The sequence below is a fragment of the Thecamonas trahens genome (genome assembly GCF_000142905.1).
Source record: "Thecamonas trahens ATCC 50062 unplaced genomic scaffold supercont1.15, whole genome shotgun sequence".
NCBI classification, from domain to species: Eukaryota; order Apusomonadida; family Apusomonadidae; genus Thecamonas; species Thecamonas trahens.
Window position 1 is genome coordinate 107337 of NW_013657665.1, and position 21003 is coordinate 128339.

The 21003-nt window shown below is 63.6% G+C and overlaps 5 protein-coding genes across 5 annotated transcripts; 2 read left to right on the top strand and 3 right to left on the bottom strand.

The window, feature by feature from the left end:
- Positions 1 to 122: 122 nt before the first annotated feature.
- Positions 123 to 13116, bottom strand: AMSG_02492 (ubiquitin-conjugating enzyme family protein; the record flags this gene model as incomplete). Its single annotated transcript, XM_013903957.1, has 3 exons — positions 123 to 11476; positions 11536 to 12571; positions 13092 to 13116. 3 exons carry the CDS (start codon positions 13114 to 13116, stop codon positions 148 to 150), a joined length of 12390 nt encoding a protein of 4129 aa, XP_013759411.1. The 3' UTR covers positions 123 to 147.
- A 239-nt stretch (positions 13117 to 13355) lies between these two features.
- Positions 13356 to 15829, top strand: AMSG_02493 (uncharacterized protein; the record flags this gene model as incomplete). Its single annotated transcript, XM_013903958.1, has 3 exons — positions 13356 to 13388; positions 13694 to 15462; positions 15491 to 15829. The coding sequence occupies 3 exons, from the start codon at positions 13356 to 13358 to the stop codon at positions 15498 to 15500; spliced, it is 1812 nt and encodes a 603-aa protein (XP_013759412.1). The 3' UTR covers positions 15501 to 15829.
- On the bottom strand, positions 15564 to 16883 carry AMSG_02494 (uncharacterized protein; the record flags this gene model as incomplete). Its single annotated transcript, XM_013903959.1, has 1 exon — positions 15564 to 16883. One exon carries the CDS (start codon positions 16881 to 16883, stop codon positions 15564 to 15566), a length of 1320 nt encoding a protein of 439 aa, XP_013759413.1.
- An 825-nt stretch (positions 16884 to 17708) lies between these two features.
- On the top strand, positions 17709 to 18684 carry AMSG_02495 (D-beta-hydroxybutyrate dehydrogenase; the record flags this gene model as incomplete). The annotated part of the gene is made up of 1 exon (XM_013903960.1): positions 17709 to 18684. The coding sequence occupies exon 1, from the start codon at positions 17734 to 17736 to the stop codon at positions 18682 to 18684; it is 951 nt and encodes a 316-aa protein (XP_013759414.1). The 5' UTR covers positions 17709 to 17733.
- Positions 18685 to 18745: 61 nt separating this feature from the next.
- Positions 18746 to 20935, bottom strand: AMSG_02496 (dynamin; the record flags this gene model as incomplete). Its single annotated transcript, XM_013903961.1, has 1 exon — positions 18746 to 20935. One exon carries the CDS (start codon positions 20933 to 20935, stop codon positions 18746 to 18748), a length of 2190 nt encoding a protein of 729 aa, XP_013759415.1.
- Between the last annotated feature and the right edge of the window lie 68 nt (positions 20936 to 21003).

The window sequence follows — 21003 nt, forward strand, 5'->3', positions numbered from 1 at the left end:
TCGACGCCATCAGAGCTCTTAGCAAAGTAAGATGTTAGCCGCTTCGCTTCGCATAGCCGGCTGCGAGTGCTAACGACTCGTGGCAGTCGCGGCAACAATTAATTGGGGGAACGCGCGGGCGCTTGGCATCCTTGACGTTTACACATGCTAGAGGGCAAAGACCTGCTCCAGCTCGTTGTCCTCCATCTCGAGCTCTTCGGAGAGGAGCTCGGGCGGAGTCATGGCTTCAAACTCGGCGCGGATTTCGGTCTCGAACTTTTCGATCTTGGAAAGGTAGTTCGAGTTCTGCGCGCCAGCGGCGCACGACTTCCAGCGCGCCGCCATGGCAAGGATCTCCTTGCGCTTCATGTAGAGATGGGCGCGGATAACGTCCTCAAAGCCTTTGGGCGGGTTGCGCAGCTGCCCGAGGATGGCCGTCTGCAGTGTGTAGGTGTAGATGTTGAGGGTGTAGCTGAGGTTCTCGGCGTCGCCCGACGGCGTGCCGCGCGACGACTCGTAGCCGGGCTCGTTGAAGTACGGCTCGGGCACCATGATGAGCGACTGGATCGAGACGAGAACCTGGAGGAACGTCGACGTAGCCTCGTTCCACATCTCGGACGCGTCACCGTCCCACGTGCCGAGCAGCGAGAGACAGACCTTGCCATTGGCATACAGGTTGGGGTTGAACCGCTGCGTCCCGTTGGCGTTCGTCTCCATGTTGACCAGCGGCGGTGACTTCGGGTAGGCGTCCGGGAAGAAGATGTGGAACTCAAAGCATCCGTTCTCGTAAGGCGTGCCCTCAGGGCCAATGATCATCGCCTTCCACACATCCATCCGCTCCTCGTCGATCCGCACAAAGACCGACGAGTCGAACGAGAGCGGGAGTGAGCCCGAGATGCCAGACGCCTCCTGCGCCAGCCGCATCATCTTGCTCTTCACGTCGCCGCCCGATGAGCTGATGCTGCTCGCATAGTGGTGCTTGCTGTACCCGCCGCTATCCTGCATATCCATCTCGTCAAACTGCTGGTCCTCCATAAACTGCATGTAGAGCTCGATCTTGCGCGCATCATCCTCGCCCTCGCCCTCGGCTGCCTCCTTGCCCTTGCCCGAGCTCGCTGCCACTGCTGCTCCGTCACCGCCACCCTTCTTCGCCTTGGTAAACTCCTTCATCCGCGCAGAGCACACCTTGAACGTCGACATGATTGCTGCTGCAACAGCCTTGCCAGCGTCTTGCGACGCCGCAGTCTCGTCGCCCAACCCGATGCCTCGGCCCGCACCAGCTGCTTCCCCATCCTCAGACTCGGCCTCGTCGTCCGACTCGGTCTCGGCGCCGTCGTCTGCAGCAGCCGGCTCCGCCTTGGGATCGGCGTCAGCCGCCTCTTCTGCAGCCGGCTCCTTGCCATTGCGCTTACCCTTCTCGCTGTTGCCCTCGATCTTGTTGACCGTCTTGAGGAACATCGACGCGCACGAGTGCAGCTTCTTCAGCAGCGCAAACACACTCGTCGCCTCGCCCTCGAGGTCGTCAAACAGCGCTAGCGTCACGTCGTGCGAGCAGAGCGCCTCGACCAGCCGCATCAGCGCGAGGTAGATCGACTTGTGTTTGGCCATGTCTAGCAGCGAGTCGTTGCGGAGGTACGAGCCCACAAACGGCACGAGGCACGAGCCCTCCAGCAGCGTGAACAGCGAGTCTGGCACGCTCTTGGCAAGAACGCACCCGGTGACCGTGTCGAGGAGCAGACCGACCCGCCGCTCGCGCTCGGCCATCTCCTCGGCGTACTTGGACTGATCCCATGCGGTCTCGGCCGTCGAGCCTGTTCCGTACCCGGTGCCCTTGGCCCAGTACTCTTGCTTGTCTGCGTTCTTCTCGCGCTCGCGCTCAAGCTTGGCCTTGCGCTCCGCGTCGGCCTTGTCTTTGGCCGCCTGCTGCTCCGCCGTCAGCCGCCGCGGCTCGGTCGAGGTCAGCTCCGAGATTCGTGCCAGCACCGCCCCAAGCACCCCGTTCGAGATGAGGCTCTGCCGCATCTCCACGTCGCTCGAGATCGTGAGCAGCGAGCTGAGCACGTCCAGGAACATGTCCTTGGCCTTGTCCGTTGGTGATGGCCCATCTGCCGCGCTCGTCCCCGAGCTCGCCTTGGCCTCGGCCACCTTCTTGGCCGCAGCCTCCACACCCGCCAGGTACCGCGGTATGGCCACGCCCATTGACTTGAAAACAAGGTGCATGCACGCCGGCGACGCCAGGAACGCCCCAGCGTACCCAGGCACGTCCAGCAGCAGCTGGAGCTCGGTAAGCGCAGACGATGTCAGCTTGCCTGACGCCCGCGACGGCTCAACCCCGTTGTAGCTCGCCGCTACCATCTGCAGTAGCTGCCCGAGCCCGCCGGCGCTTGCAAACGCGTTGACGGCCTGCGGCAGCCGCACAAACGGCGACTCGCGCACGTCGATCTCGCTCCGGCTCACCACCCGGCACTCGCTTGTCCGCTCGACGTAACGCAACTCAGCAACGCCCGGGCCGCTGTCCGGAACCACAAGGTGGCCCACGCGAGTCTTCTTGCGCAGCACCGCCGTCGTCGGTCCGTCAATCCGCGCAAAGCCACACGACGCAGGCACCTCTTTGCCCTGCAGCGCAGTCAGGAGCGTCTGTCCGCCAGCCGAAAAGACCGGGTTGACATGCGCTGCAACCACGCCCGACGGCACGCTCGCCACCTTCTCCTTCAGCCGCGCCATCATGCCCTTGGTCGCTGCCGAGCTTGCGCCGTCGGCTCCCGGCTCGCTGCCGGGGCCGCCGAGCATCCAGACCTCGGCCGTGACCACCGTAAAGTTGTACTGGCTTGTGACCTTGGAGCCTGGCGCCTCGGCGCATTGGTACGTGTACATGTTGGCGTAGTTCGACGACGTTGACGCGAACGAGTACGAGAGATCGTGTCCGCCGCCAAAGGCAAAGTACGCCGAGCCTGTCGAACAAGAGTACAGGAACTGGTTGTTGTACGCGTTGGTCGGGAGGAAAACTGACGAGTTGGTGCAGTTGAAGAGGAAGCAGTTCTCGTCGCCAAAGTACTGGTTCTGCAAGTTGTGCGCCTCCACGTTGACCGAGCAAAAGCCTCCAAACACCTCGGTCGGCGTCGAGATGACAAACACAAACGGCCCGGCGCCCACAATGGCATCAAAGAACTCGGTGGCCCCACCGCTCGACGAGTCCCACCGCTTCCGCCACGCTGCAGGCAGCTTAAGCCCCGGCACCCCGCGGTCCTTGATCCATCCGTTGAGCATCTTGGCGTGCCGCCCGTTGATCACCTTGGAGCCTGCAAAGTACTCGGTTGGCTCCAGGCTGCGCTGCGATGTCCGGAACGCAAGCTCGAGCGGTTCCGGCGACGCCGTAACCACAAACCGTTCGTCTTCGAGCACTGCGGCGCCCAGGAGTGCCACCAGCACCGCCGACGGCTTACCCGCGCCCATGCCCTCGAGCGCGCTCACCACCGTGCGAGCCAGCACTTGCTGCTCAACTCCGTCGTTCGTGCTTATCGTCTTGAGGAGGCCGCCAAGAGCCTCGGCCGAGGACAGTGGCACCGGCACCGCTGCCTCCTCCTTGCCCTTGCCCTTGTTGCCGACGTCATCGCTTGCCTTGATCCCAGCCACCACGCCGTCGACCACAACAGTGTACAGCTCGCCAGCCGGCGCCACCAGCGCCGCCCGCCCAGCACTTGTCATGGCCAGGCCGGAGAGAACCGCCGCCATGCGCCCGGCCTCGGCCCAGTGCGAGCCGGCCAGCGCGCTCTTCAGCGCGTCGCGGATCCGGGTCACCACCCCGTTCGCGATCATCCACGCGCTGCGCTCCTCGGCGCCAACAAGAGCTTCCAGAATATGGAACCGCGGGTCGAGCGCTGCGCTGGCGCTGCTCGCCTCGGCAGCCGCAGCGGCCACAGCCTCGTCTGGCAGCTCGCCGAGGCGCGCCACGCTCTCCACTGCCGCCATGGTGACATCAGTCCCCAGAATGCCCGCGTAGGCATCAACCATCTTGGCCGCACACACCGCATCCTCGCGCGAGGTTCCGGCCGACGTCGCCCACTCGGTGAGCGCAACAACCGCGCCGGCGTTGACATCCTCGGGCACATAGCCCGAGACCCGCAGCGCATCCGCCAGTCCGCCCACAAACGGCGCGAGAGAAAACCTGGCCTCGCTCGCGTTGGCAAGCTTGCTCGCCAGCCACTTGTACGCGTAGGCAACCTTGGAGCTCTCGTCCTTGGACCAGCACACCATGCTCACCATCTCGGCATGCGTCTCAGTCAGCTCGCTCCCCGAAAGCGTCTTCTCCAGAAAGTGGAGCCCAAGATCGAGCGAGTGCCGTGCCAGGCCAAGCAGGACCGGGAGCGCCGACGATCGTGCGCCGGCAGGCGTCGCACACACCTCGAGCAGCTTTTGCATCAGCGACGTCGCTTGATCGCGCGAGACAAGACGCGCAAACAGCGAGTCTGACATAGCACACACGTGTGCCATGTACCGCATCACGCCTGCCATCGACAGCTTGGCCACGCGCGCTTTGCCGCTCCCAGCCGCCCCGTCGACATCGGCCGCATCCGCAGCCGCAAAGTTCTGCGCCCGGATCGCCAACGACGTGATCTGCAGCGACATGCCGGCCGCAGCACCTGGGTGCATCATGACCCGCAGCTTGAGGTACTTGGCCCGGTGCGACGGTGGAAGGTTGAATGTCGGTGGCGTCGCGCCCATGTTGTACACCTCTACGCCCACAGGCTCAAACCGCTTGCTCTCATGCATCGAGAGCTCCAGAATCGCAAAGAACGCCGAAGAGCCATTTGGCTGCACATTAACGTTCACGCTTCGCACAAGCATCGCCGACGGCAGCTTGACCGTCACGTAGTGCTCGCTCTCGCCTGCACCAAACGGAACGGACCAGGTGCCCGACGACGTTCCCACCAGGTATGCTGCATACCCGGTCGACTGCGAGATCACAGAGCACTCGCCCGAGACAACACGGACAGTTGAGTCGCCGCCCGTGCTGGGACTTGACGAGTTGCCCGAGCTAACCTGCTTGACCGCAAGCCCAAACTCTGACGAGGTCGGCAGCGCTGCACCAGTCACCGCCGCAGACGCATCTCCCTGGCTCGCACTGATACTGGTCTTGGCACCGGCCGCACTTGCGCTCTTGTTGCTGGCATCGCCCGGCACCAGCGAGACAAGCGTGTCGAGGCCGCCGAGCTCCGCAAATGCGTTGGCAGCTTCCTTCGACTTGATCAGACTCATCATCACCGCCAGCACGTTCTCGGCCACCGGTGCCGCGTTTGTCCGTGTCGACTGGGTCAGATGCATCGCTCGCGCGCCCTTCTCGCTCGACAGCACCTGCAAGCACCCGGCGACGGCAACCTGTGCCGCCTCTGCGTTCTCGCCCAGGAACGCCATCAAGTCGCGTGCCTTGTTGGCAAGCGTCCGCGCCGACCGCAGCTCGACAAACGAGACCACAATGCCAAGGGCCACCGGGTCAACTGCAGCGAGTAGCACGCCTGAGCTCGTCTCGGGCGCGGGATGTGCGACGAGTGCAGCGAGGATGCCCAGCAGCGCGCCGGCGAGCTCCGCCGCGTGCGTCTGGACTGCCGACGTCGCCTTGATGCCGCCCGCCTCGTCAGAAATCTTGTAGCCCGACATGGCCAGGCAGATGAGATCAAGGACTGCGTCGCCGAGCGCCGCAACCGAGGCCGTGCTCACTTGCACACCCGTCAAAGCCTTGTCCTCACTCTCGCCGTCGCTGATGCTGGCCTGCAGCGTCGACACCATCGACGAAAACACCAACATCGTGCCCGGCGCCTCCAGAACCGTAGGCCAGAGCGCCAGCACCAGGTCCACGAGCGCCTGCAGCGCCTCGGCTGAGGTTTTGAGCGCAGACACAATCGCGTTGATCGAGTTCATCACCGCGAGCGCGCCCGGGTGCGCGAGCGCCACAGGCAGAACCTCGCGCGCCACGCCCACAAGCACATCGCCTGAGCAAGTGGCAAGCATGTTGAGCACAAGGTTGAACTCGTAGACCGCCGGAGGCGGTTGGGTCTGCAGGAACGCAGCCAGCGCGCCCACGTTCTCCGGCGAGAGCGATGGGTATGCGCCATCCCGGGCCTTGCCCTTGACCGTCGCGTCGACTGCGGTCGACATGATCGACAGCAGTTCGCTCGTTGCAGACGCAGACAGCTCGTCAGGCTTGGCCAAGAGCTTGGCCACCCGCGTCACCACAAGCTCACGGACCCGAAGCTTCTCCTCAGCTTCGGTTGCCTTGGCCTCCGCGGCAGCAATGGCTGCAGTCTTGGCGGCCTCGCCGTCGTCGTCACCCTTGTCGGTGGCCTCGCCAGACCCGTCGCCCATGTCGCTGTCCGCCACCGACGCCTTTTTCTCGGCATCGGCAGCGGTCAGAGCCTTGAGCTCGGCGTAGTTGATCGAAGCCACGCCGTTGAGGTTGATCGGCGACGTCGATGGCGCAAGGTTGGCGACAACTTTGGCCACCATGTCGGAAACCGTAGCATCGCTCGAGCTGGCTCCCCCGGCCGAGCTTGACGAGCTGCTTGACGCCGGCGACGATGACGGCGTCTTGACGAGGATCTTCTCCACGCCCATGTAGGCGTTGCCCGGTGCGAGCGTGATGCCGACGCCGGTGTGGACTGGCGCCGGCGTGGACCCGCTCGCGCTGGCGGCAAAGAGACCCTTGGACCACGGGAGCGAGCCCGAGTCGGCCCAAGCCGCCGAGCCCGACGAGCTTGACGCGCCCGAGCCAGAACCGGCCTCGAACGAGGTCAGCGCCCGCATCATGTCCGACACCGCTGACGCTACCCACGCATCTGCCGTCATGCTCGCTGAATAGACCGACGAGACCAGCTCGTCAAACGAGGACTCGCCAAAGAGCATGACCACATCCGAAGCCCGGAGCAGACTGGCAGTGGATGAAATAAGCTGGGCAATGATGACCACCAGCGAGCCGTCGGCCGCCACCGGCGGCGACGCCAGGAGCTCAGACAGCAGGCCGAGGAGCTTGTCCGAGACCACCGCGTCGGCTACCGCAGGCTTGATTGCATTCGACGTCCGCTTGACAATGTCAGTGAGGAAGAGCAGCGACCAGCCGAGGAACTCGAGGTCCAGCGGAGAAACCACCAGCAGCTCGCGGATTTCCTTGATGATCACTGTCGTGAGGGTGGCCACTGCCGACGGTGAGACCAGCGCGGCGACGAGCGGGAACGCCGTCGCCCGGGTCCTGGTGTCGGTCTCCGACGAATGGCGGAAGAACCTGGAGAGCAGCATCGCCGGAAGCGGTGCAAAGTCATCGCCCATGAACGCACCCACCACCGCCTGCAGGTACGTCATCGCCGCCTTGGTCACCTGTACGGGCCCAGCCATGCAGAACTGTTCAAAGATGGTGGCGGCATCGTCGAGCGAGGGCTCAAAGGCCACCGCTAGCTTCTGGACCTTCTTAGTACTGCCATCGTCGCCCGTTCGGATCTCGACGGTCTTGAGCGGCACTCCGTTTGCAGGCATGAGGAGGAAGAACAGCTCAGCGAGCAGCTGCTTGCCATGAACACACTCAAAGGCATCCGTGTCGGCGAGCGGGCCGCGGGATTCGGCCAGCGCCGGTGGTGGCTCGGTCCATGCCTCGGCGCTTCCGCACATGGCGATGTCTTCGCGGGCGGCGACGTCGCGGCGGATCTGGAGCAGCAGTCGATGCGAGCAGAATCGGGTGGCCACCGCTGCCAGCGCCGACTTGTACAGCGCCTGGGTGTTGAACGCAGCGTCACTGTCGCAAGCCTCGCCTGTCAGTGCCGTAGCCACGGACAAGGCCTCGCGGAGCTGCTCCTGAGCGGCGACAGCAGCGGCTGCAGCCTCAGCCGCTGCAGCTTCGCGCTCGGCGAGCGCAGTCAGCTGCGCCTCAAGCGGCGCTCCTGGTGCCGGCACGTTGGCCACGCCGTACACGCCCGAGATGCTCATGGTGCCGTGGTACGACGCCATCCACTTAAAGTGGAGGAAGCGGACAACAACAGGGCCCTCAACGACTTCGGTGTGGTCGGCCGAGAGCTGCGACGACCCGAGGAGCTTGGTCGCACCGGCAGGGATGTGACCCGAAGCCGCGCTGGCGTGGGCAGCGTCGAGCGCCTCGGTCGACCCGCCGTCGACGTTCCAACCGAGGATGGAGAGACCCATGACATACGAAGTGTTCGGCAGCGTGATGAGGTCAAGACGCGTGGGCGTCCCAAGATCAAACGCGACCCAGAACGGGACGGTGGACGAGATGTTGTAGTCACCAAAGCGGATGGTCTTTGTCGAGTACGACGCGCCCTTGGCTGAGCCAATGCAGGTCAGCGAGTCGGTGATGTCGTACGTGTCCCACAGCTGGGCCGCGTGAAGCTGCTTAGTCGAACTGTGCAGGATCGAGATCGGCGCAAACGCGTTGCTCACCGTGTTCGCCATTGCCGTCGAGTGCAGCGCAGAGTCGACCACCACCAGCGGTGCCACGTGCTTGTTCAGCAACACGCCGGGGTTGTACTCGGGATGGAGCGCGGAGAGCTGGGCTCTGGCCGGATCACCTGCCTCGGCTTCCGCCAACTCACGGCCCAGATCGCAGAGTGCGTTCTGCGCTGCCGAAAACGCGAGAGGGCCAAACGCGTCCCAATTCGACTGCAGGATGCGGATGACAGCCTTGGCGCCGTCGAGTGTCGTCTTCCGCGCAGTAAGTGCCGCCACTGCCTCGCCCACCAGCGAGTTGATCGTCTCGCGCAGCTCGTCGTCGGTCACATCCGCCGCCTGTGCCCGCGCGGCCAGCGCGAGCTGTAGCAGCGTCGCCGCCGAAGGCACAACCTCGGATGGTGCAGAGAGTACGCCGTTGACAAGCAGCTTGTCCAGCTCAATGCTGCCAAGGAGTTCGATCTGCGCCTCGCTCAGCTGGCCGGCCACTGTCGGAAGCACATTGTTGAGAATCCGCGCCGCGGCCTCCAGCCGGCTCGGCACAGCAGACTCCATGTTGAGAACCTGCACAAGCTGCGCTTGCAGCGCCGCCGACTCGGAGACTATCGGCAGCGCATCGACAGCCCATGGCGCTGCGTCCACGCGCTCGCGGATCTCCAGCCAGAACGTGAGCAACGCGTACGGTGCGTCTGGCTTAACCTTGGCCTTGGGAGCAGTACCAGTGACAGTGTTCGCCAGCTCCTTGGATGGCGCGATCTTCGTCTTGGGCAGCTCACCCGAAGTCGGCATCGGGGGCGGGGGCGGGGGCGCACTCTTGCCATCAGCATCAGCATCCGCCGCGTCTGCGTCTGCAGCTGCAGCCGTCTCCTCGGCCTCGCCTTCGGTCTCGGACTTGTCAGCGCTTGCTGCCGCGGTCGCTGCCTCGGCCTCGGCCTCGTCCTTGGCTTCGTCCTTAGCCGCAGCCGCAGCCGCAGCCGCAGCTTCGGCCGACAGCTCTTCGTCGGTGATGATCGGGGTGAACGACACGTGGAGCGAGGAGATCGGCCCGGCGTGCATGATCGGAACAGTGAGGACCCGCTCGGCGGCCGACGGCGCCGTCAGATCCTTGAGGTTGACTTCCATCTCGACCCGGAGCGAGGAGCTGGTCTCGGAAGTGTACGCCGAGCGTGCCTCGGAAATAACCAACTTGTACATCCGGTCGGCATGCGGCGAGGACGCCTGGATGCCCTTGCGGAACTGGAGCTTCAGCGAGATCGAGTGCAGAATGGTTGGATTCTCCAGTCGCGCCCGCGCCACCACGGGCGAGTTCTGCTTGGCGTCGGTTGACGTCGCCACAAGGCAGCTCGTCGTGTGAAAGCCCGCCCCCCGCACGGTGAACACTGGATGCACATCGCCTTCAAAACTGAGCGGGCGTGAAACAAGCGCAGCGCCGAGTCCTGCCAGCGCCTGGACCGTGAGTGCCGACGTGTCAGAGACTGTAGGCGTCGGTGTCGGCGTGGCAGCTTCAGACGCAGACGCAGACGCAGACGCAGACGCTGCCACGACGCTCTTGGTCTCGGTCGAGAGGAATCGCATCGAGCCATCGGTCCGCAGCAGGGCAAGGACATGTGCCGACGGGACGTAGGTGACGTCGGCAATGCCAGTTCCGCTGGCTGCACAGAGGATGGCTGCACCGAGCGCGTTGGCAGGTGCCAGCGGCACGACTAGGCCACTCTCGGACTCGTCGGACCGCACCACACCGCCGGTGACCTCAAAGGCCAAGACGCCGCCAGTGTTGTCGAGGGCAATAAGCATCTCGCAGCCGTACTTCTTGTCGTTGGACGGCTTATTGAGCTCGTGGAAGACGTCGGCGGCAAAGGTCTGCATCGAGCTGTCGCCGCCTACCAGCAGCGGTACGAGCCGGACAACTGGAGCGCCGGTCGCCAGCGCGCTCTCGCCCACAAAAACCAGTCGTTCGAGCGTCATAAAGTAAGTGCGGAGGAAGATGCTTCCGTTGCGCTCGATTGCCACATGCACCAGCGACGAGTTGGACGATGCCGCTACGCTCGTGACCTTGCCATCGAGCTCGATGATCTCGTCGGCGCGCGCCACACCCTCGTTGGCGGCATCGAGTTTGCCCGAAAAGTACAGCAGCGCGTCCACCGGCGCGTGGTTGTTGGCCGAGTTGGTGTTCGACCGCATAGCCAGCACAAAGCCAATGCCGTCAAAGATCTTGTTGACTTCGCCAAAGCCCTCGCCGCCCTTCGTCTCAGCTTTCGCCTTGCCCGACGGGGCCGTGCTGTCAAACAGGCTCGAAATCATGCTGCCGGCCGTCGGCGTTGTATCCCAATCGAGGTCCGACTCACTGCCCTTGGAGGGAAACGCCACCATCCCAGCTGTCGCCTTGCCAAATTTCGGCGTCGTGCCGCCAAACAGGCTCGACATCATACTGCCGGCCGTCGGCGTTGCATCCGAATCGAGCCCAGACTCGCTGTCCACGGCCGGAAACGCCGTCGTCGCCGCCGACCCAGCGCTAGCCTTGTCAGACGTCGGCGTCTTGCCGCCAAACAGGCTCGACATCATGCTGCCGGCCGTCGGCGTCGCATCCGATTCGAGCCCAGACTCGGCCTCGGCCTCGGCCGCAGCAGGAGCGTTCTCGGTGTCGTCGTTGCCCGCGCCCGCGGCTCCAGCTGGAGCCTCGGCATCGGCCTTGGTTTCGACCTCGATCCCGGCAGGCAGCTTGAGGATGAGCGCGGCATCCGCCGCAACACAGACCGCAAGGCCAACCTCGAACATTGGGACCGCCGGCGTCTCGACCTCGGCGCTGACACTGCCGTCCGCGCCGTCAGCACCGTCGGTTGCGGTGCCATCATCAGTAACAGCGGGTTTCGCGCTGGAAGCTTCGGCTTCGGCCAGCGACATAGCCATGACCTGCGCGAGGAGCTCGTCCTCGGACATGCCGGCGGTGTCGCCCATAAACTCCGAGACCTTGCTCTGCGATGACTGCTCCTGCAGCGAGGCAGCGATGGCAGCAGCAAGCATATCTTCCTCTTTCTGCTGCTGCTGCGCCGACGAGCTCGTCTTTTCTTGCTCGCCGTCTTGCCCGATGAGCCAAAGGCTGACTTGGAAGTCGACAACGACGCCGACGACGACGACGACGCCGACGCGCGGTCAGCCGCCCGCTGAATCATGAGCCACTGGCGGGCCCGGGTCTGCGAAAGCAGAACTGAAGCCGAAGTGGTGTACATCGAGATCTGTCCCTCGGCGTCAATGACGTAAAAGGCCTGCGGCGAGACCGGGCCGGTGGCCACGGTCCGCGGCTGAGTCGACGCCGGCTTGTGCGCCAGCGACCGGTCAATCGGAATGTTGCACGTCTCGAGCTGGCACGTCGACGAGTGCGGCAGCGCGACCTGCCACTCGTCGACGTTGAGGCTCGAGAGGTTAACCGAGTAGCCGCACGAGGCGCAGAACGCCGAGAGGCCCGATCCGTAGTAGCCCTCCTGCGCCATCCACGGCGCCATGTGGTCCGGGAAGCTTGAGAGCGTCGTCAGACGGTACGCCTCCGAGTAGTACGACGAGTTCTTCGACGATGTGCCCGTCGCCATGGCCAGGCCGTCCGCATGCGCCACGTCGTTGCCCACCAGCCGCTTCAGATCCGCACTCGACCCGTTGAACACAAGCATCTTCCACGCAGCCCCGAGCGACGCCGGCGACGGCGTGTTGAGAAAGGCGAGAGCCTGCTCACGGAGGCTGTCATTGGCAAACCGCGTCGAGGTCTCCACAGGCGTGACGCCCAACAGCATATTGGCCGCGTCGCGGTGCGCAAGCGAGAACGTCACCGTCCCCGCTGGCGCATACAACGCCGGATCGCCGACCTGCGAAGGCAGGTTGATGACAGAGTCAACCACCGGGCACACCGCAAACCGCTCGTCCACGCCCACAAGTACGCGTGCCCGCTTGGCGTGCGTGTACCCCAGCACGGTCGCCGGCGCGCTGCCAGGCTCGCTTGCAGCGCTCGACGATGCGTCACCGTCCTTGGCCACCACAGACCCGACCTGCTCCAGCGAGTCGGCCATCACCACCGCCACGCACAGCCGGTCTTCGTGCTCGTACGTCATCACAAAGTTGTTGCCCGCCGCATCATACATCACCCGCTGCGCCACCACAGGCCCTGTCGCGGTTCCCAGCTCGGGCCCCCATTCGGCAGCCGCACCACCGGATCCAGAGCAAACGTCGCCGGAAGCGGCTCGAACGAGACATCATCTACAGTATGCAACCACCTGTGAGTGCGTGTGTGTGGAGGGGGGGGGGGAGGGGGGAACGGAGGCGCCATGTCGTGCACTCTTTGGGTGGGCGAGAAACCAATGGAAGGGGAATAACCATCCTCTTTTCCCCGTTTGGGTCGCTCTTTCCACGGCGACACCTTCCACGACTGGTAGAGGAGCAACGAACGGCAGAGAAAGACGAAGAGTGTCATCAACAGTCTAACTAATACCACAAGCTCCTTCAAACCATACCCATGCCTCCCCTTTTCTCCCCTCATCTTGTGCTTGTGTCTTCTTCAGCTATGCCTGTCAATGGGGCTGCCCCCCCCCCCGCCCCCCCCCCCCCCACCCACCCTACCCCCGCATCCCTCTCCTCCCCACCCCACACACCCTCCACCTCACATCAGCCTCTCCAATTATCCGTACCGGATTGCGACCGCGTGTCGTCCATTCTCGGAAAAAGAGCCAAGTGTACCGCTTTTGTGTCGAGGTTGGGGTTGGGGACCAAGGGGGGGGGGGGGGGCAAGCGGGTGGAGGTTGTGATCGTGATCGTGATCGTGGTCATGATCAACATCAAAGTGTCGGCGATCGATCGCAGCCGGCGGCCACCCCCCTCCCCGGACTGCATGGGGAGGAGGTGGATGAAAACCAAGTCGCCAACCTGTCTCGCTGTTACTGCACCTCTTCGCAATGCTCCGTGCAATGGTGCCGTTCCTTCCTTTTGTACGTACCGCATCTGTGCCGTCTTCTCTCCGCTTCCCGCTCCCTCCCCCCCCTCTGCTCGCCTTCCCTTCCCCCTTCGTGACTCGGGTGACGCGCCATGGGACACTCACTCTCTACATCGATGGCACTGGCATGGGCTGGCATGGGCTGGCGTGGATTGGCATGGACTGGCGTGGGTCTGCATGGGCTGGCGTGCACTGATCTGGCTCGGCATCGGCTGGCGTACGCTCATCTGGGCCAACATGGACTGATCTGGCCTCTCTCTACCCCCGCTCCCCATACATACCGCCGCACGACGACTGCAGGTGGCGCTGGCTGGTGGCCGCCTGTCGACCGGCTTGGGCTCGGCCACTCACGAGCCTGCCTACGCTTCGCCGGCCAAGAAGAACGCATCGGTGGCGTCGGAGCCCGCGACGCAGGCGGATCCTATCCCCGCCACTCCCATCCCCGAGCCCTCCACCGCTACCACGCCCGCTCCCGCTCCCACTCCCACTCCCGAGCCTGAGCCCACGCGCGGTGCCCTCGTCACCTTGGACTTTGCCCTTGTCGAGACGCCGATGGAGTCGGGTGAGTCCGCCGCAGTCGAGCGGACCTGGCTGCGTGTCTTTCTTGGTGACAAGGTGCTGCGTGTGGTCGAGCAGATCGAGGACGCTGAGAACAAGCTCCTGATGGTCTCCAACGACATTGTGTACGACTTTGCCGACACAAACGTGTTTGTCTCGGTGTGGGATACGCCGAAGCACTTGCCGCCAGGTGTGTGGACGGCAGAGGCTCTTGCCACGCCGTCGGCCACCATGGAGATGTCGCTGCACGCGCTCAACGCGCTGCGCGACCTCGAGTTCCGCCTCGGTGTGACTCAGTCCAAGATGTGGGCCGGCCGATCCCACCTTTTGCCTTCGCGCTTTGACATGGAAGTGGCGTACGGCATCGAGGCCCAAGACGAGCTAGCCGACGGCGAGGTCATGCCAGTCCTCCGCGCTGCGCCGCTCGCCCTCCCGCTCCACTCGCAAGTCCACGGCATCGAGTACCTGACAGGCTACGTTGGCAACGACGGCGCCGCGCCTGAGGACTGGCAGCGACTGGCGGCGGCGCAGTTTCTCCCGCTCGACGACGCGTCGGCGGTCCTGGACATCCTCACGCCGCCGCAGCGCGGCGCGCTCTTCAAGTTTCTCCTCTACCACACCCGGCTCCATCCCAAGGTCTTCCTTCACCTCGAGTCGATTCAAGAGACGCTCCCGTACTCGCTCGAGTACCACTACCGCCGCGGCGGCGCGCCGGTGGTCGCCAAGCTGCAGTGCGTGGGGGTGCGACTCGGCGGCGAGCCGGCGCTGGTGGCCAAGCCGCGCTCGGCCTTTGCTCCGCTTGCCGACTCGGCCGACGACGACGATTCGGTCCTCGCCACGCGGGTCCTCGCCCGTGATGGCGAGCTCGATGCGCTCCTCCACAACCTGCTCGCCAATCGGACCGGTCTGCTAGCGCTCTCGGCACCAGACTCGGTCCTCGCCGCCGCCTCCTCGCGTGCCGCCGCCGCCGTCGCCGAGCCTGCCGACAACGCCGACGGCTCCGAGTTTGTGCAGGCGTATCTCGAGTACCTCGGCGCCATGCTCGGGCTCGGCGCCGACGTCTCGGCGTCGATGCACGCGCTCGCTGCCTCGGCCCGGTCGGCGGGCTCGGAGCCGTTTGCCCAGCTCGAGCGCACTTTTGGCCGGCGCATCTCCGCTGACGAGCGTAGCCTCGAGGCCGACGCCAAGGTTGCCATCTTTGAGACCGACATTGTGACCGGCGCCGCGCAGCTCAAGGCGTCGCCGGCGCTGCAGAGCGACTCGCTGGCCATCACCGCCCTCGCCGGCCTCGACGGCTCGTCAGCCGGCATGGTCGACGTCATGACCGGTATGGCCGCTCTTCAATGGTCGGCCTACGACCTGGCTATCGAGTACATGAAGGCCGGCCTGGCGCAGCACCCGCTGCTGGGTGCGGTGTACAAGGACCTCGGTGTGACGTACTGGTACCGCCAGCACTTCTGGGACGCCTGGGCCTGCTTTGCCGCCCTCCGCCGCCTCACTCCCTCGCACAAGTCGGTCCTCGACGTCGCCATTCTCGAGTCCAAGCTAGAGGCCGCTGTTGGCCGGCACTACTTTTACATCGACGCTGCTCCTGCGGGTAACGCCGACGCTGCTACGCCGACTTCTTCTTCTTCGTCCGCTTCCGCTTCCTCTTAACCGAGCTCTTGTCGGGCACGTCGCCGTCTCCGCTCTCGGCCTTCTTGCTCTTCCGCCGCCTGGTCTTGGTCGTGGTCGCGGTCGTTGTGGTCTTCTTGACCTTTTTGCCCTTCTTGGTCTTCTTGGCCTTTTTGGTCTTTTTGGTCTTCTTGACCTTCTTGACCTTCTTGGCCTTGCCCTTGGCCTTCTTCGCCTTGCCCTTGCCCTTGCCCTTGCCCTTGCCCTTGCCCTTGCCCTTGCCCTTCTTGGCGTCGGCGGCGCTGTCGGCTGAGTTGCCGGGAGAGCCGGCCGACGCGTCCGTGCCATCGGCACGCTCGGCACGCGCATAGGCGTTAGACTTGATGATGCGGGTGTCGACGTCGTCGAGAGTGTGAATGTACTTGCGCGACTTGCGGTGCGACTTGGAGCGCAGGTGGTGGAGCTTGTGATCCATCTCGGCATACTTGGCCTCCATGTCATGAATCTGGGCGACGCGCGGGTCGTCGTAATCATACGCCGGCACCACCGAACCGCCGAGCATGACCGCTGACCGCCTCGACCGCGACGGGCGCTTGACAAGCACCCGCCGCCGGCGGTAGTGCTTCTTGTGGACCTTGCGGATCTCGGGCTCGGGCTCTTCGATCACCACAGGAACCATCGATGGCGCCGGCAGCTCGTCGTAGCCCGAGTACGTGTACGTGTTGTAAAGCACGCGGTAGCGCTTGCGCTTGTGCGGCCGCAGCAGCACCTCGTACGACGACGTCGAGTACGAGTACGACGACGTCGAGTACGAAGACGACGACGAAGAGCTCGACGAAGAGCTCGACGAGCCCTTCTCCCGCGCCACACGCAGTCGCATCTCTTCCGAATCAATGTCAGTGTACGAGTACGTGTACGACGAGTCGACCGGGTGCTCCGCAAGGCGGACCTTGGCGGTGTGATCGTGGCCAAGCTTCTTTCCCTTGCGCTTGCCCTTTGACCCGTCATCACTGCCATCGACCGATCCAAAGGAAACATCATCGTCGACGTTGTCCTTGCCCTTGCCCTTGCCCTTGCCCTTGTTCTTCCGGACCTTGACCTTGCGCTTCCCGCTCCAGCCGTCCTTGCCCTTGCCCTTGCCCTTGCCCTTGCCCTTGCCCTTGCCCTTGCCACTGCCACTGCCACTGCCACTGCCACTGCCACTGCCACTGGCGTCCTTTGCCGCCTTGCTGGTCTTCTTGGTCTTGGTCTTCTTGGTCTTCTTGGTCTTCTTGGTCTTGGTCCTCACCCGCTGCTTCTTCTTGGAGCCCTTTGCCATGCTGCCTCTGTCTACCAAGTCTCAAACTACGGGTAGTGCAATGCCCGACCTGGGTGCAGTCGAGTGGTGCAATGTGAGCGGTATGTGTCTGTCACCACCTCCTCCCCCCCCTCCCCCCTCCCCTCCCCCCCCCCCCCCCCCCCCCCCTCCTCCAGTGGTCCTCTCCGCCTGTTCCTACCGAATTCCCGCAACGGCCGATTAGGGTGAAGCACATCGAACAAACGAACAAACAATCAAACAATCAAACAAACAAACGATAATCATCAGTCACCAATGAACAAACAAAAACACAAACGACCGAACGAATGACAGAACGAACGAACGAACGAACGAACGAACGAACGAATGAACGAACGAAACGAACGAACAAACGAACGAACGAAACGAACGAACGAATGAATGAACGAACGAACGAACGAAACGAACGAACGAATGAATGAACGAATGAACGAACGAAACGAACGAACGAAACGAACGAACGACCGAACGAACGAACGAACGAACGAACGAACGAACGAACGAACGAACGAACGAACGAACGAATGAATGAACGAACATGCGATTACACGACAGAAAGCCCGCATGTGGGCCAGACGGGGATGGGCCAGACAGGGGTGGGCCAGACGGGGGTGGGCCAGACGGGAATGGGCCAGACAGGGGTGGGCCAGACGGGGGTGGGCCAGACGGGGATGGGCCAGACGGGGATGGGCCAGACATAGGCCACACACACTCACAAACAAAAATGCATCAAACAACGGCAAAGTCCTTTGTGTTGCTCCCTTGAGCTGATGTCCGAGCCAGGATCGCACTCTGAATCGTTCACATCGTCCCGGCAGCCACCAAACCGCTCATGGTGCACGCCAGCTACGGCGAGCGCAAGACGGAAAGCGCCACACTGCACTCACCCGTCACTCATCAAGGGAGCATGTGGGCAACACGGATGGCGGTTCGGATGCAGGTCGGCCGACAGTGGGCAAGCACGGCAGCAAGCCCGCTCCCAGAGGGCGCCGGAAAGGTCGCTCTGGTCACAGGCGCGTCGTCGGGCATTGGCCTCGGTGCCGCGGAGGCACTTGCCACCGCAGGCTACTCGGTCGGCATGATCGCACCCGAGGCTCGGGACGGAAGCCATGTGCAGGCCGTCGCTAGCGTCAAGGCTGCGGCCGAGGAGGCGGGTGCCGGCGGGAACGTGGTCTTTGTCCCGGCTTGGCTCGGCGAGTCCGAGGCTGCTGTCGAGGCTGTCGCCACCATCACGGCCGAGTTGGGAAACGTCTCAGTCCTCGTCAACAACGCTGGCATCCAGCATGTGGCTCCAGTCCACGAGTTCTCCGATGAGATGTGGAACAAGGTGCTGGCGGTCAACCTCTCGGCTCCGTTCCACATGACCCGCGCTGTCCTGCCGGACATGATCGACGCCGAGCACGGCCGTATTATCAACGTTGCCTCGGCGCATGCCCTTGTCGCCTCGCCGTACAAGTCAGCGTATGTCGCCACCAAGCACGGCCTGCTAGGCTTTACCAAGTCGGTCGCTCTTGAGGTCGCCGACAAGGGCATCACCGTCAACGCTGTCTGCCCGGGCTACGTCCTCACCCCGCTCGTCGAGAAGCAGATCCCGGACACTGCCAAGGCCCGCGGCATCTCCGAAGAAGAAGTCGTCCGCGACGTCATCCTTGCCGCACAACCGTCCAAGAAGTTTGTCTCCATCGACGAAGTCGTCTCCATGATCATGTACCTCGCCTCCAGCGCTGCTCGCTCCGTCACCGGCACCTCGCTGACCATTGACGGCGGGTGGACCGCCCGGTAGCCGATGCACCACACGCTGTAGCCACTCCTCTTGAAAAATTCGTGCGTGTTACTCTGCTTACTCACACCGGCATGTTGAGCGCGGTCAGACAGTCCCGCACCCGCTCGAGCCGCTGCTCCAGCTGCCGCCGCCGCATCACCGTCGACGCTGACTCGTAGAACACCTGCTGCCACTCGGCTGCGCTAATCAGATCGGCTTCGGGCCGCTGCAGCGCCCTCGTCAGCCGCTCCAGCAGGTTTTTGATCACGATCTTGGCCGTCGTGTCCACGATTGTCCGCGATGCAACACCCTGGTATGCGTCGAGGCCGTTGTGGATGGTGATCGCCTCGTAGTCTTCCCGCGACAGGTCCCGCAGGTACCAGTGGTTCTGGACAAGCAACCGCAAGGCATCCTCCGCGATGACAAGGTTGCCATTTTCGTCGCAGCGGTAGTTCTCGATCGCATTTTCAAACGGCGCCAGGCTCTTCTCCATAAACTGGTGGAGGAGCAAGTCGTTGAGCGTGTGCGGCGACCGCTCCTGAACAAAGAGCTCTTCGAGCTCGTGGACGGCCTCATCGATGTACTTGGTTACCACAGTCTCGACCACGCCCTTGACCACCCCACCAAGCGCCGGGAAGCGGTCAAATAGGATGCTGTGCTTGGCGATGGTCTGCTTGACCACCTCGCGCAACAGGTTGCGGATGCCGGCAAACACCAGCTCAGCGTGCTCGTTCACCACGCAGCGCCACGACACAAGCCGCTCCACAAAGATCGACCGGAAGATCTCAAACGGCACGAAAAGGCCAGCAAGCGAGTCGTCGCGCGAGTAGTTGATTCGCTCCACAAGCTCCGCCCGCAACGCCGCCGCGGCCGCAGCCTCGCGTGCTGCATCTTCTTCTCCATCCTTTCCCGAGCAGAACATCAGATCGCGATCGATGCTCTTCACGCTGGCCGCCACAGCCATTTTGGTCTTGAAAGTCGCGTTCTCGGCCTCGAGCCATGCCCGCAGTCGCCACCCAAACCGCATCTCCAGTGCGGCTAGCCTGTCATCAGCGAGATGCAACACGTCGGACGAGCCCGCGCCGTCATCCGTCTCGTCGGCAGCGATCTTGCCAAGGATGAGCGGCTTGACCACCCTGGCGTCGGCAAACTTGCCGCGCTGGACCGCCTCAAAGTCGCCCGCGATGTCGTCAAAGATTTCTTGCATGCACTGCATCTGCTCCTGGACAGACTCAATTTTGGTGCCGAGAGCATCCACGGCCGCCTCCAGCTTCCTCCGCTCGGCCTCAAACGACTCACGCACGTCCGGCAACACCTTCCGGATATGCGCCTCCTGCAGGTTCGCCAGCCGCTTCTTGAGCCTTGACGTCCCAAAAGCCGACTTCATAGTGGATTGGAGTGAGGCCCATGGTTCGGTGGTCGCGAAGAACAGGCTCTCTTGGTCGAGGCTCGCGGAAAGAGTGACGCCGCCCATGACGTCGGCTTCGGACCGGCACTTGACGAGCGTGTAGCCGCGCATGAGATTGTACTTGTCCGACTTGCCGCAGAGAATGGACCGCAGTTCGCCAGTCTCCGAAGAAGAGACCTTGTCGGCCTTGCTGATCACCCCAAGCGTCCGCGCCTGGTTTGGATCGTGCTTTTTGGCCAGCTCGAGAATAGCCCAGTTGGCCGGATCCTCCGACGCCGACGCCACAGCCAGAATGATCGTCCGGGACTGCTGCATGAATCGCTCCGACATGTTGCGAATGGCCGCCTGGTCCGCGTCGGAAATCCCGGTCGAGACCAGCCCAGGCACGTCGATCATGGTAAGCGTCACGCAGCCCGGCGAGGTCACGTGAATGTGGATCTCGACATCAGCATACATCGTCATGCTGCGCCCGGAATAGGCTTCGGCAATCTGCTCCGTAGCTTCCGTGATGCGCTCCTTTGCCGTGTCAAGACTGGTCGTCTGCGTGCCAAACGACTCGACAAGCTCCGCAACGTTGTCGTCAGGCGTGTCGCCGACCGCAAACAGCTTGACCGTGCAGCGCTCCTCAGGCCCTGGCCGGAGGACAACCTGCGTCACACACCGCGTGGTCGTCGATGAGCCCGATGGGAACTCGATGGACGACAGCGCCGCAAGGACCGACGACTTACCGGCAGACTGCTGACCAAAAACGCCAATCTGCGGCAGCTCACTGCGCATGCTCTCCGGCGCAAGATCACGGAGTTCATCCATGAGATCAGTCGCCCTCTTGGTCTTCTCCGACACGAGTCCGTTCACAGCGGCCATTTTGCACGGTGCAGGTTAGTCTGTTTCTACTCCCGCCACCCGCCGGAGTCAAGGCCTTACTGCCCTCA